At 32.4% G+C, this 14,934-nt stretch overlaps 1 protein-coding gene across 2 annotated transcripts in view; it reads right to left on the bottom strand.

Moving 5' to 3' along the window:
* The window catches only part of Upf2 (UPF2 regulator of nonsense mediated mRNA decay), a 115,247-nt gene that overhangs the window by 43,924 nt on the left and 56,389 nt on the right, over positions 1-14,934 (bottom strand). For both annotated transcript variants that reach the window (XM_026408550.2, XM_077802257.1), the window contains exons 9-11: positions 11,914-12,022; positions 2,638-2,751; positions 8-124 (exon numbers count right to left, since the gene is read on the bottom strand). In XM_026408550.2, coding sequence (XP_026264335.1) covers positions 8-124; positions 2,638-2,751; positions 11,914-12,022 — 340 coding nt within the window. The remainder of the gene's footprint in view (positions 1-7; positions 125-2,637; positions 2,752-11,913; positions 12,023-14,934) is intronic.

Raw genomic sequence — 14,934 nt, 5'->3', positions numbered from 1 at the left:
CCCTTACCAAAAGTACACTGGTCCTCAGGTGCGACTCTGGAGATCTGAAAAGAAACCGTCCACATGTTTCCAGCAGGGTACATGCCATTTCAATATGGTGATGAGAAAAGTCTGATAGAAGCATCTGGAATTATAAAAATGATGAAAAACTACAAAGACAACATTTGAGTCCTAGCAGAGAAAGAAAATAGTATACACATCTAATATGTGTATCATCTTATAAAATGTCAAAGTAAAAAACAAAATCAAATGTTCTTTAGTACGTTTCATTGCTGGGCATCTTTGTGTTCTCTCATAAAATTTTACTGAGAAACTTCAATATATTTAATGTATTTCCTTTCATACATATATGGGAACTATGTCAAAGTCCTATCTATAGTCTACATTTATTATTAATGCATTTAAGTACATGCCACATACAAAGATAACGTTTTCTCAATGACTTTTTTGATCTATATAATATTTATTTTGAAAAATTCTTACCCCAGAATACTTGTATTATATAAAATTTATAACCTCATTCCCATATCCTTTTAATTTTTATCCTCTCAATCTTTTTCTGTGCATAATTTTTAAAACAAAAAACACTTTAGACATGTTGTCTCATTTAATAACTTGGTTTTTTATTGGCTCAATGTAAGTATTTTTTCATGTCCTTTTTTATCCTGCAATGGCACAATTTATAAGGCATACAGAATGACATAATATGAATAGGTTAAAAATTTATTTGATGGGCTGGGATTGTGGCTCAGCAGTAGAGTGCTCGCCTAGCACGTGCAAGGCCCTGGGTTCGATCCTCAGCACCACATAAAAATAAAGATATTGTGTCCAACTACAACTAAAAAATAAATATTAAAAAAATTTGTTTGACATCCAAATTATCTCCATTTTTTGTTATTTCAAAAATTGTATGATAAACAAACTGCATGTAAATCTGTGCTCATATTATTGATTATTTCCTTAAAATTAATTTTTAGAGATGGAATTTTTGTTTCAAGAAATATATATATATATATCTTTCCTACATATTTTAAGAATACAAAGAAATATACTAATACATTTAAAACGTTTATATAGCATGACTCCTTTCAATTACAGTGTTAAGAAAATTCCTACAATCTCTTATAATGCTGTCTTGAGTTTCTCTGAATTTACTTTGCTATGTACCAATGTCTTGAGATGCTCCATGAAAGTTTAGGAAACTTAATTCCTTGAATATTTATAATGACTTTTGGAGTTTTTTTGTCTTGTTTCACTTTTGGTAACAGGGCTGAACTCAGAGGCACTCAACTGCTGAGTCACATCCCAAATCCTTTTTTGTATTTTATTTAGAGACAGGGTCTCCATGAGTTGCTTAGGGTCTCACTAAATTGCTGAGGCTGGGTTTGAACTTAAGATCTTCCTGCCTCAGCCTCCAGAGCTGCTGGGATTACACGCATGTGCCACCATGCTCGACAACTGGTATTTTAAACATTCTAAGATACCATGCAGTAAAGACACTTGTTTAATTTTCCTTAACTCAGGGTATTTTAAATGTATTTGAATTTATAAGATACATTTTGTTTGATATACCTATTGAAAACCCAAGGAAATCAAGTTGTCAGAAGATATGTTATAGAGAAAATCAATGTTAGTAAAAGTGACCAATTTCAGGTACAGAAGAACTATTTCATTTTTCTTCATCAGCTTTAATACATACAGTTAGTTACTGTTAGTTGACTTTGATTTAATTTCATTGTGGACAAAACCCTTAATCTCAAAAATTTCAATCCTCTCAAATCTTTTCAGACTTTATGGTTGATTTTGGTAAATGATCCATGTATATCTGAGATTATAAATTCTGTTGTTGAGTATGGTGTCAATTAGATGAAGGTTGGTAAATATATTACCAAATTCTGTGTAGTACAAACTTAGGGGTTTTTTTCTGCCTGTTCTATAAGCTGAGAGGTGTTTTCAAACCTCTCATTTTAATTGTGGGTTTGTTTATTTCTCTATTACTTGCCAATTTTTGCTTTACATATTTTGAAGCTATGTTACTGGATGCAAATTGACTGATTCAATTAACATTTTCCCATTAAAATGACTTCCTTATCTTTGTGAACTACCCTTTGTTTCTAACAATGTTTTTCAATTTAAAAATCTACTTTGAAAAAAAATAGTTATTATTAGTGTAATATATTTCCCCATTTTTTTATTGGAACCTTTCTTGTGTTTACACTTAACAGTATCTGTCTCATACATAGCACATAGTAGTTTTAATGAAGTCTTATGTTCTTATGGCTTTTTATAGATGTTATTGTATCCCTCTTTGTTTCATGCAGTTACTAACAGAGCTACATTTATATCTACTATGTTACTATTTGTTTTCTGTTTTGCTCCTCTGTTTAACATTCCTTTTTAATTATTTTTTCTTCTACTTCTTTTGTTATTTTTATTTATTTATTTTTTTGGTAGTACTGGGGATCGAACCCAGGGCCTTGAGCATGCTAGGCAAACACTCTACTATTGAGAAGTATTTTTCCAGTCCTTTTCTTGTTTTCTTTTGTATTAATCAAATATTTAATTATTTCAATTTATTCACTACTTACATCTAAAACTTTAAATTTTTCTATTAAAAACAAACAATTCAGCACTTACCTTTAAACAATGCAGTGTATCATTTTTTGTGAACATCTTAAATTTTGTTAATTCTCCAATAAATCGAACAGTTTTGTTCTTTGTTTCAATATTAATCTGGTCCTTTTTTCGTACCTACAAATTAAGAGAAAAAAGTACTTAATCTACACTTTCAATCTCTGATAGTTGTTATTTTAATGTTTGAATTTATTTCCAATATTTAAAATAAATAAAGCATAATTTCTTGCTATATTCAAATTATTATAACTTTATTTTGGAAAACTTTGCTCTGTGTAATGCAGAGAAATCCCAGGAAGTGTGCTGCAAAACATTTCATGGTCAAATAATATGGGGAAAATGCATTTTTTTCAGGCTTAAAAAGGCCCTTAAAGAAACCTGTTTAACTTAATTTCAATCAATGTTACTCAAATATATTTGACAAAACAAACTCTCCTTTTTAAATGTTAACCACTATTAGTTAATACTCAATTAAATTAATGTCATAAGGAACACACTTTATGAAAATGCTGCTTTAAAAATATAAATGCCAAAGGTTCACTTAAGGAAATACACTATTAGGGCTTACTGGAAATATACTGTATTTTAAATTATTAATTCACTACAGTAAAACGTGATGTAATCTCAGTTGTTTTTTAATTACCAGTCATCGTTGTATGTCCAAGTTCAAATCCTTTGTAAATTTCAGTTCTCTATTTATGGCACGTTTCAAGAAATATATAATGTAATAAACCCCCATTACATCAGCAGAATAGGAATGGACACATTAAGATAAATGCAATTAGATTTAACCTCAGACTTATATTTTTATCAGAAAAATCAAACCTACACTCATTATTGGAATACATTATTGGAATGACAATAACAATAATGTGGCAGCATATTAATCTTTAATTAGTTTAATAATCTTTCCAGAACATTCAATTTTCCCCATGTAAGAACATTCTGAGAAAGGAATAACAATTATCATTCTGAGTAGTTAAAAATAAAAAACTACAAAGCTGTCAAATGACCAAAAACGGACACTGAGATCCAAATATTCCAATTGTCAGTCAACTGAGAATTCTACTGCACTACCCCATCTGAAAGAACATCTAATCTCACCAGCAGCAGTGTACTTAATGATAGTCATTTAAGTAAAAACTAAATTTTTAATACCTAGATAGCTAATGCTTTGATAGAATTTGACATCTTCACTTTTAAGGACCTACTTTCAATACAAAATCATGTTTACTAAAAACTCAGAGCAAACTAGAAGCTTATCCTAACTGAATTTAAAACATCAATGAAACTATAAATTAAGCAAAATCAAATAAAATCACAAAAATTCAACTTTAATCCAAAACTGTATTTTAGTCACATCATTTATACAAACAAAATAGCTTGAGACTAGAGACAAGTAGAAAATACAACTGACAAGATTCTCAATTTTAACATTAAACACAGTAATACTGAATAAACAATCGTTTTCAGCCTTATAATTTATGAGAGTACAGGCTTCATAAAGACCCTTTCATAAATAAATGTTTAACAAGCACGACACATGAAAAACTTGTATTAATTTACCTTAGTGAACTCTTGAGGGTAGATTGAATATGAACACTAGACCAGTTTTATTTGGTTTATATTCCAGCTATATCATTTATGAGCTGGTACCTAAAATCTGTGCCTTACTTTCCTATTTTGTAAAATGGTGCTAATAAGGGTTGTTGTTAGTTTTAAGCAAAAGTTAATAATACATGTAAAGCACAGGAAACAGTACTTGGAACAAGAAAGATATCAATAAGTGTTATTAATTTTATCTGTGTTTGTATATTCATATATCTAATACAAGGGCATTAAATGTTTGTGGAATAAACAAATAGATAAAAATACTTAACCTCTATATATGTATTGTAGCAAAGTGAAAGAGCAAAAGATCTTTAGTCACAATATAAGCACTCTTGTGGTCATCTGGGGGAATATTATGATCTTGGGCAAGTCACATAAATTACCTGAACTTTCCTGTCCAGTTGGCAAAATAAGAATAAATATTAGGACATGATAATAATGATAGTGACTACAGTCCATCTGATATGAAGCAATTATTATAGAGAGCAAAAGAAAGTTATACCTTTAAAACGATTTTTTTTTTTCTTTTGCAGTACTGGGGACTGAACCCTGGGGGTGTTCCACCACTAAGCTACATTCCCAGCCCTTTCATTTTTTAGGACAGGGTCTCATTAAGTTGCCAAACTGGCCTCAAATTTGTCTCTTCCTACCTCAGCCTCCCAAGTAGCTAGGATTACAGGAATGTGCCACTGTACCAGGCTAAAATTATGTTTAAGGAGTGTTTTAAATGACAAAGCAAAGTGCTTCTAAGTGAGAAATAAGAACAGAAAATTGTACATACAGTATAATTCATCCATGAAAAACTATAGAGAAAAAAAAAAGGCAAAGAAAACACCAAAATGTTAACAGGGTTTGCTGATCAATGGTAAAGTGTTTTCCCCCCATCTTGTTTTCTACTTTACATATTTTCAAAATTACATGGAGTGTGCATCTCTTTTATAATCAAGAGAACACGGGGGAAGCATAAGAAAGCATTTTAAAAACTCTATTCTGAAGCTCTATCTTTAGGGTAAGAACTGATTTTTTTTTTTTTTTTCAAATCTCCTTGGAAGATTCTGGATGTGCAGCCTCTTTTAACAACTGCAATGAAATATCAATTTTATTGAGCATTATAGTTTTCGAAATTTGTATCATACTGCATTATCAAACGTATTTACATTAACTCTTCTTAAATATTACAAAATATTATAAAAGGACAAGCTACCTAAAAAAATGGCAAAAATCATAGAATTTTAAAAATACATTTAAAATTTTTAATTGACATAATGGTAATTCTACATATTTATAGATATCATGTTATACTTCAATACATGTATATAATGTGTAATGTCTACTAGGATTCTTTTTTGGAGGGTGGGGACTGAACCCATTATATATGAAGTACACTAAGCTACACTCCCATTCCCTATTAGCTGTTTTGAAATCTAATTAATTGATTTAGTATATATTGACTAGGTAACCTACTGTGCTACAGAATATTGAAAGTTATTCTTCCTCACCAATTGCTCCCTTGTACCTAATTAAACATCCTCTCTCCATCTATACCCCATACCCAACAACCCTTCCCAGGCTCTGGTAACCACTATTCTACTCTCTAATTCTATGATGTTAACATTTGAGCTTCTACAAAATTATAGAAGTTTTAAATGAAGTATTATAAACTAATTATCTCATTTTCTCTCTCTCTCTCTTTTTTCTTTGCATTTATTAGGGATCGAACCCAGCGATACACACATGCTAGGCAAAGGCTATATCTCTGAACTACACCTCCAGCTCCACTCTTTCATTTTCAAATGAGAAGATTGAAAGCCTTTCAAATGGCTGTAACTTATAAAACAAGACTAACTTAGTTTAATTCCTCATTCAGTATTGGTCACTCTCATTTTTTGAAGTCTTATAATCAAATATATCAAAATGCTTCTGCAAAACTAAATGAGAGCCGGGCATGGTGGCACACGCCTTTAGTCCCAGCAGCTCGGGAGGCTGAGACAGGAGGATCACAAGTTCAAAGCCAGTCTCAGCAAAAGAGAGGCACTAAACAACTCAGTGAGACCCTGTCTCTAAAATCATAGAATTTTAAAATAAGGCTGGGAATGTGGCTCAGCGGTTGAGTGCCCTTGAATTCAATTCCTGATACCCCTCCTCACCCCATCTCCAAAAAACACTAAATGTGAATTAACAATGTAAGTTTTTCTATACTGTTACCTCAAAAATAGCTCTTGTAAGATTTTACTTAACTAATCAATCATGCATAGCAAAGTGCTGTTTGCAACTCATTTGTTAAAAATAGATGAAATGTAAAGAACTGAATAAATCTATAGGCATTAATAAAAACTTTCGATGTGTTAACTCATAAACAATAAGACTTTCCTATGTCTACCATTTATTATTTCCCTACAGGAAGAACCCAGTGGCCTCTCAAAGTGCCAGATAGATACTCAACCAAAGAGATACTTCCTTTCCTCCATAATTTGATCGCTGTTTTACGTTAAATGTATTCAATCATTCAATAAACTTTTCTGAAAACTTACTGTTAAAAAATATGTAATGAGGGGCAGGGGTTATGGCTCAGAGGTAGAGCACTTGCCTAGCATGTGTCAGCCACTGGGTTCAATCCTCAGCACCATATAAAATAAAAAATAAAGACATTTAAAGTATATATATAATGAGTACTGAGTCTCTAAGTAAATTTACCTAGCTTTAAAATTAATTTTCTTTTTTTATTCTGTAGACCAGTGATCTGAAAAGTAGAATGCACAATATTCTTGATCTACAAGGAATATGTATGTGTATGAAGGGGGTTGGAACTTCTATTTATGTACTTTTAACTTTTTATCTTTCTATTTATTTTTTTTTATAAATATTCTTTTAGTTGTCAATGTACCTTCATTTTTTTATATGTATGTGGTGCTGAGAATCGAACCCAGTGCTTCACACATTCTAGGCAAGCACTCTACCACTAAGCCACAATCCCAACCCTCTATTTACTTTTACATATTCTACGATGTACATAAAGTATTTGGTACAACTGCAAATGTGTGGTATAATTTTAAAATAAATATCATTATTTTGCGGATATGTGGCCAATTTACTTTAACTAATAAAAAGGTTTCATTGAAAAAGTTGAGACCACTAATTAAAAAACACGATTGAGGGTGATTTGATTATACATAAAAGTTGTCTCTTCCATCATTAAAGAAGTAGACTAGGGCTGGGGATGTGGCTCAAGCGGTAGCTCGCTCGCCTGGCATGCGTGCGGCCCGGGTTCGATCCTCAGCACCACATACAAAGATGTTGTGTCCGCCGAGAACTAAAAAATAAATATTAAAAATTCTCTCTCTCTCTCTCACTCTCTCTTTAAAAAAAAAAAAAAAAAGTAGACTATACTGAAAATTCGAAGAACAGGAAAAACTAAAAGTCAAAAATATTCCTCACCGTTCCATTATCCAAAGATAGTCACTGTTAACATATCATATGTAATTCATTTCTATTCTCTACTAAGTATTTTAACACACCTATAAATTCATTATATAAGATTTTTTTATCTTGCTTTAAAAAAAGAATTTTACTTATAATATGAAAACATTTGTGTAAAAATAAACTGGCTTTATATCTTAACAACACTGTGTTTATCTGACCACATTTTTAATTACTGTTGGGCTTTTTAGACGATCAGTTTTTCCCCATTACAATTTTTGATACAAATAAAGCTTATTTGGTATACAGAATTATTTATTTAGGACAGCTTTGAGATATCAAATGTATGAATGCCTCCAAGGATCTTGAAAAATACTGCCAAAATACCACTTCAAATTCTACCTAAATGAAATATACAAGAATGTTGGCTTCTTATTTCTATTACCTTGACTAATCTGCCAAATTAGCAAACTCATGTTTTAACCAGAATTTCTTTAACTACCAAAGATATTTCATATAGTTTTGTTAACCACCTTCACTTATCAGCTGAGGTTTTTACAGAGAGGGAAGCATGAGACTAAGGCAGTATTTTGGACCTAGATAAAAGAGACAGGGAAACCTGGTTAAAAGGCTATTAGTGTAACTCAAGCTATGGATAATGAAATACATCAGCAGCAGATATGAAAAGAATATGCTAAGTTTGAGATGTTTTATTATGAAGAAGCAGGTAAGGGAATTTGATGAATACTGACTCCTAAAAGTCAGAGAGCTCTTAGCAGTTGGATAAAATAGATTGTATGTTTATAGGGAGAATATAGAAGTGCATTCAAGGAAGTAAAAGATAAAGACATCTTTAAGATGGACATATTTAGCTAGAAGTACCAAGAGAGAGGTTTTGCTAAAAGATACACATTTGGGGATTTGGGTTTGTTGGAAAACAGATGTTAATTGAAGCCCAAGTAAAATGTGTTCCATCAAAACTGAGAGTTAAGAAAGGCAAGAAAATCTCAATTTATAAACTCAGCTAGAAAAACCGTGAAGGAGACTGAGATAGTAATAAGTAATAATAATAGTAATAGTAATAAGAAAGAACCAAGAAAGAGGAGTAGTAGAAAAGGGACAATTATTATGATAATGATATTTGTGTTCATATAAAGAATTCTGTATATGTATTACCTCATTCAACTTTAAGAACAATTGTTTAAAAGCATATATTTAATATCCCCATTTAATAGACAAGGTAACAGGTTTAGAACTTGAGTAAACCGACCAAAGTTATAATGCTAGCATGAGGTGGAGCCAGAATGATGGTTTCCTTAAAAAGCAGGTGAGTCCAGCATTTTAGAATCTGTAGGGACACCAACTAACAGTCTTAGGAAAATGTTGGTGGTCTCTGTCAGAGTGCTGTTATGATGGTGAATCAAAGGGCAACTTTACGAGAAATAGAGAAAAGTGTATCTTAAAACATCCAAGTAAGAAGGAAAAGAAAGAGGATGGCTGCAGTATACATGTGTAGAAGTTTGAGAGAAGTTTTTTTTCTTGGTAGTACTGGGAATCGAACTCAAGGGTACCCTACCCATTGAGCTATATCCCCAACCCTTTTTATTTTATTGTTTTTTTATTTTGATATAGTTTAAGTTGCCAAGACTGGCCTCCAATTTGTGATCCTCCTGCCTCAACATCCCTAGTAACTAGGATATGGGTATGTGCCACTGCACCTCCTGAGAGATTTCTTTGGCAGTTGTTATTTTGCTTTCGTTTGAGAATGGAGAGTGTTGAACATATTTATGGCCTATTTTTTTCATTTGTCCTTTCCTTTTTAGATATACATGATAACAGAGTGTATTGACATATTATGCATATATTTATGGCCTATTAGAAACCAACAGATTCTAATGGAGAAAGGTGATCAATTACCTTAAAAGTGCCTTTTCTTCTCTCCTCTGAGAGCAATGATTTCTAAAGTGTGTTCCTAAAACTCTCATATTGTTACTATTGTAATGAAGCATTGAAGAGTAGCAATAAAAATGCCAATTCCCCCAACTCCCACTCCAATTTTCAGTGTGCAAAGGGAGTATATGTGGATAGAATTTTCTTAATTGATTTACCAAATGCAGTAATTATGCTTAGTCCAGCAATTTGTCCTTTGTTTAATTTGAGGTTTGACTTAAAGGTATATTCATACAACTCACGTAACATACTCATACTGCCAACTAGTAAAACATTTCCCTGTCTGTACAATGGGACTAACAAGAATAATAAGACTTCTGATGAATCTGTTCCTGAACTAGCAGCATTTATCCAAGTGTGTTCTTTTTTTTTTTTTTAGGGGATAATTTTTTTTATTGGTTATTCAAAACATTACAAAGATTGCAGAATCACATCGGTTACACATCCACATTTTTACATAATGCCATAATAGTAACTGTTGTATTCTGCTACCTTTCCTATCCTCTACTATCCCCCCTCCCCTCCCCTCCCATCTTCTCTCTCTAACCCATCTACTGTAATTCATTTCTCTCCTTATTTTTTCCCATTCCCCTCACAACCTGTTATATGTAATTTTGTATAACAATGAGGGTCTCCTTCCATTTCCATGCAATTTCCCTTTTCTCTCCCTTTCCCTCCCACCTCATGACTCTGTTTAATGTTAATCTTTTCCTCCTGCTCTTCCTCCCTGCTCTATTCTTAGTTGCTCTCATTATATCAAAGAACACATTTGGCATTTGTTTTTTAGGGATTGGCTAGCTTCACTTAGCATAATCTGCTCTAATGCCATCCATTTCCCTGCAAATTCCATGATTTTGTCATTTCTTAGTGCTGCGTAGTACTCCATTGTGTATAAATGTCACATTTTTTTTATCCATTCATCTATTGAGGGGCATCGGGGTTGGTTCCACAGTCTAGCTATTGTGAATTGTGCTGCTATGAACATCGATGTGGCAGTATCCCTGTAATACGCTCTTTTAAGGTCTTCAGGGAATAGTCCGAGAAGGGCAATAGCTGGGTCAAATGGTGGTTCCATTCCCAACTTTCCCAGGAATCTCCATAATGCTTTCCATATTGGCCGCACCAATTTGCAGTCCCATCAAAGTGTGTTCTTTACAGGAGTACATACTCACATCCCTCTGGGAGAGTCGCAGAGCATATTGTCTTATTAAAGTTTTGAGAATTCTTACAATAGTATAACACAAAACCATTTAACTTATTGTGTTCAGTTTTTCCAAACTTCTCTAAACACATAAACCTTACCTTGCTTAATACTAGTTATGAAAATCTGAAATGTTTTGGCAAAAACTGATCCAGAAAAATCTTAACCACAAAGCTCATACTAACAAATTAACTTTTGCAGCAAGAAGGATTTACAGATCACTCTGCCCCTCATGAGACTTTCTCCTTCCTCTCAACTCAAAGCACTTACTCTCTCATAATTTGTTTGCTAATTAAGCATACAATCCTTATATCTATTATATTTAAGAGTGACATTTTTATTTCCCTCTTGCTTCTGTGAATATTTATGCCTTATTTCCCCAGCTGTATCATGAGGTTCCTGATCTCAGGAATTATCTACTCTTCTCTGAGAGTCAGCAACACTACTGATTTGTGCATAACGAGTCTAATAAAGTGAGTACTGAGCACAGCAAATACTTTGTTTTTATTTGCAACTTAACTATAAAGCTAAATTTTGTAAACACAATTTTTCCAACAGCTAATGCAAACACTTAAAATTTCATATCTTTCCAAAGTCTATCAATGCCAACTTTCAGTCACCTCTAGCAGTACCCCATCAAGTCTATATTTTAAATTCTATCACTTCCACAAGATGGCTGGGTAATGAGGGCTTGGGAGAACCACTAACATGTAGTCTCTTCAGACTCCTGGGAAGGAAAGGAAGGGAAGTTATCTGCTGTCTGGTAATAGGCCCCTGACATCTGCCAGGAGGCTCTTTAAAGAACTCACCACTAGCCACACTAAAGATTCTTAAGGCAAGAATCAATAAAACATGAGTGACAGCAGCATTTAAGATCACAGAATTTGTGGTACATCCAGTTGAAATATCACTTATCAATTTTGAGCACTGCTGGATAAATTCGCATTCAAAAATTCAGAATCCTATAAATTCTGAACCACTATTGAATTTCAAAAATATGATTACCAATAGAATAATTATGTCTTAAACTAAAAAATCCTCACTCAACTAACAAGGATATATATAGATATATATTACAAAATAAATACTTAAATACATACATGAAATCTGAAATCCCCCCTCAGCATGGAACAAAGATCCTCTGCTACATCAGACATGCAGGGATGCAATGTAGCAACCAATCTTGCATAAAATGGTAGCAAATCCAACCTGTAAAAGTTATATGTGATATGTGTAAAAGGAAAGACATACTGGAAAAATTCATTTTAAAATTTCAACTTTCTCAGATATATTCACATATTAAATGTTTATAAAAACTAATAATCATTCATACATGCCTATTTATTGCCATGATGAAGTATCTGGAAAGTCAACAAGCCTTTTGAAAGTCTATTAATAATCTGACAATTTCCATTTAGTGCATTTGTCACACATTTGAAAACTGATTACATATATAATTTTGATAAAATATGAGACACTAAGAAACAATTATTAAATTTTGACATAGCTTAATCACATAAATTCTGAGAAACAAACAAACCCAATGGTAACTAAAATTGGCAGATCCCTTTCAAACCATAATTTCCTTCATTTATCTTGGGGTAAGTTATTTGAAAGTCTCAATGTTTAAAGTAAGAGAATAACCAAGAACCAAAAATGTATCTAAGATGTTAAAATAATTATCCCCAAGTCCATACACTGACATATATTTCACTTATCACAGAACCCATGTGGATTCTCATACAGGATCTTACTTCAGACAATCAATGGCAAAATGTGGCACACATGTTGCCACCTCTTCTGTTATCAGAGCACTCTTACATCAAACATGGATGCAGCTCCAGAATACTGCTTAACTCAATACTCTAGGCAGCCCCTACTAATCAGAATCAACATACAAGCTAAACCTTAATTTTCCCTTCTTGCCAGATATTATTTTATAAAATTTGATTATTCAATAATTTAACACTCAACAGATCAGAGGCTGAATATGAGACACAGTGACAAACTAACAAAAGTGGCAACACTGACAGCAGCAAGATAGCTAACAGAGAGAAAGGAAGCTAAAAATTGTAAATTGTAGACACACAAGCTAAAACTATGACAGCCTGAAGCCAATTAGAACATAAACACATAATCCTGCAAGTCTTAATTATCCCCAATATGTCCCTATACAATACTGCATGAAAAAAGTTTAACAAAGCAGAAGATTACATATCATGAAAGGCTTAGAATTATATCTGCAAAGCTTCCAGCATAAACATACTGACCTTGAGACAGAAGGGACACAGTAAAGGAATAATGGAGACATGTTTGAAAGGTGGGGTTAAGAGAAGAGAACTAATTAAACTCATGCCTAAAATTCTCAAAAACTTTGTATTCCTCTTCGACTGTTTTATTTTCTTTAAAAATTATCATTTTTTTTTAGTTCTTACAAATATGCTAGGCCCAGTCCCAGGCATCTTATAAGTGCTATTCAACTTGTTAATCTATTAAGTACCCTGAGGTGAATATTATAATCATTTCAAAAATTAGGGAATAGATCTCAGATAAGTCAATATGGTAGCTATATAGTGGTACCTTAATTTTTTTTAATGAATCTTATTCCTCTTCAAAGAAACAGTAAAAACTATAGCCATTATATAAAGATTCGAAATCTTTCAAATCAGAATATATACTGTTAAACTTTACACGTTTATTTAAAATATTTAAGTTTTATCCATTAAAGGTTAAGCTTATATTGCAGGAAAAATGTACATAGCATGGGTCATTATTACAAAAATAAAGTATTACTGTAAGATATTTGGATAAATATGTAATGATTTCCCTAATGTTGCTAATGTTAAAAAGAAAAAAAATAAGACTATTATGCAATTTTCTTGCATAACAAATAAATTTATACTAATTTCAAATTTGTAAATCTTCATTAAAATACTAGGTTATTTGTTTTCCATACCTATTGTAAAAACAAATAAAGTATTCTTTTTTAATTCATAATCAACTGACAAATTCAAATATGGGGCTTTAAACCTACACCTCAGTTCTACCACTTCCTGTTGCTACAACCACAGGTAAAGACACAAGAGATGAAGTCCTCGGACACTAAAGAGTGCTAAGGAATTAGAAGGGCCAGGTTCCAATTCCATCACATTTACCACATTTTCTTTAAATAGTACTTTTGTGATCTGATGGGCTGATATGATACCTGTTTTTTTCCTCTCCCTTTTCACTGTACACAAGCCCCTCACTAATCCTCTCACTCAGAGCCTCAGCCTGGTCTTTCCCTTTGGCTGAAATATGCTTTCCCCAAACATCTATACTGTATCCTTCCAGCACAAGTCACCTCAATGAGAACCATTCTGAACACTCTGCAAATGAATCTGAAAATCTACTCTCGCTTTTATATTCCCAATCCCTTTCCTCTATACTACTGTTGTTTTAAAAAAGAGAATTTGCCACCTTATAATATAGTGTTTACTTTACTTACTTGTTAATGTTATGTTTCTCTTGTCACCCCTCCCCACTAGAATGTAAGTTTCATGGTGACAGTTTTATCAGTACTCAAAATAGTGCCTGGAACAAAGTAGGGGCACCATACATACATTTGTTGTACAATGGAATGTCTCTGATTTCTCACTATTCAGTATATTATTAGTAGTATTTAATCTAGGATATTTTCCCCATAGTAAAGTACAATCTCATTTTTATAAAAAATAATAATAAATGACACAGCTATATGACACCTTGGAATTTATCCTAAAAAATTCGTCATAATACTATGCATACCCATGTTTACAGCAGCAAAATTCATAGTAGCCAAACTATGGAACCAGCCTGGGTATCCACTGATGGATAAATGGATAAAGAAAATGTGGTAAATATACATAATGGAGTTTTACTCAGTTATAAAGAAAAATGAAAAAAATAATAAAATAAGAATTTTGAAGAGAGAGAGAGAGAGAGAGAGAGAGAGAGAGAGAGAGAGAAATGAAATTATGTCCTTTGCAGAAAAATGTATGGAACTAGAGTGCATCATGTTAAGTGAAATAAGCCAAATTGAGAAGGTCAAGGGACACATGTTTTATATGTGGAAGCTAGAGAAGAAAAAGGAAAAGAAGATA

This window comes from Urocitellus parryii, chromosome 9 (genome assembly GCF_045843805.1).
Source record: "Urocitellus parryii isolate mUroPar1 chromosome 9, mUroPar1.hap1, whole genome shotgun sequence".
Lineage (NCBI taxonomy): Eukaryota > Metazoa > Chordata > Mammalia > Rodentia > Sciuridae > Urocitellus > Urocitellus parryii.
The sequence above is the reverse complement of the archived record's forward strand: the minus strand, read 5'-3'. Positions and strand labels throughout refer to the sequence as shown.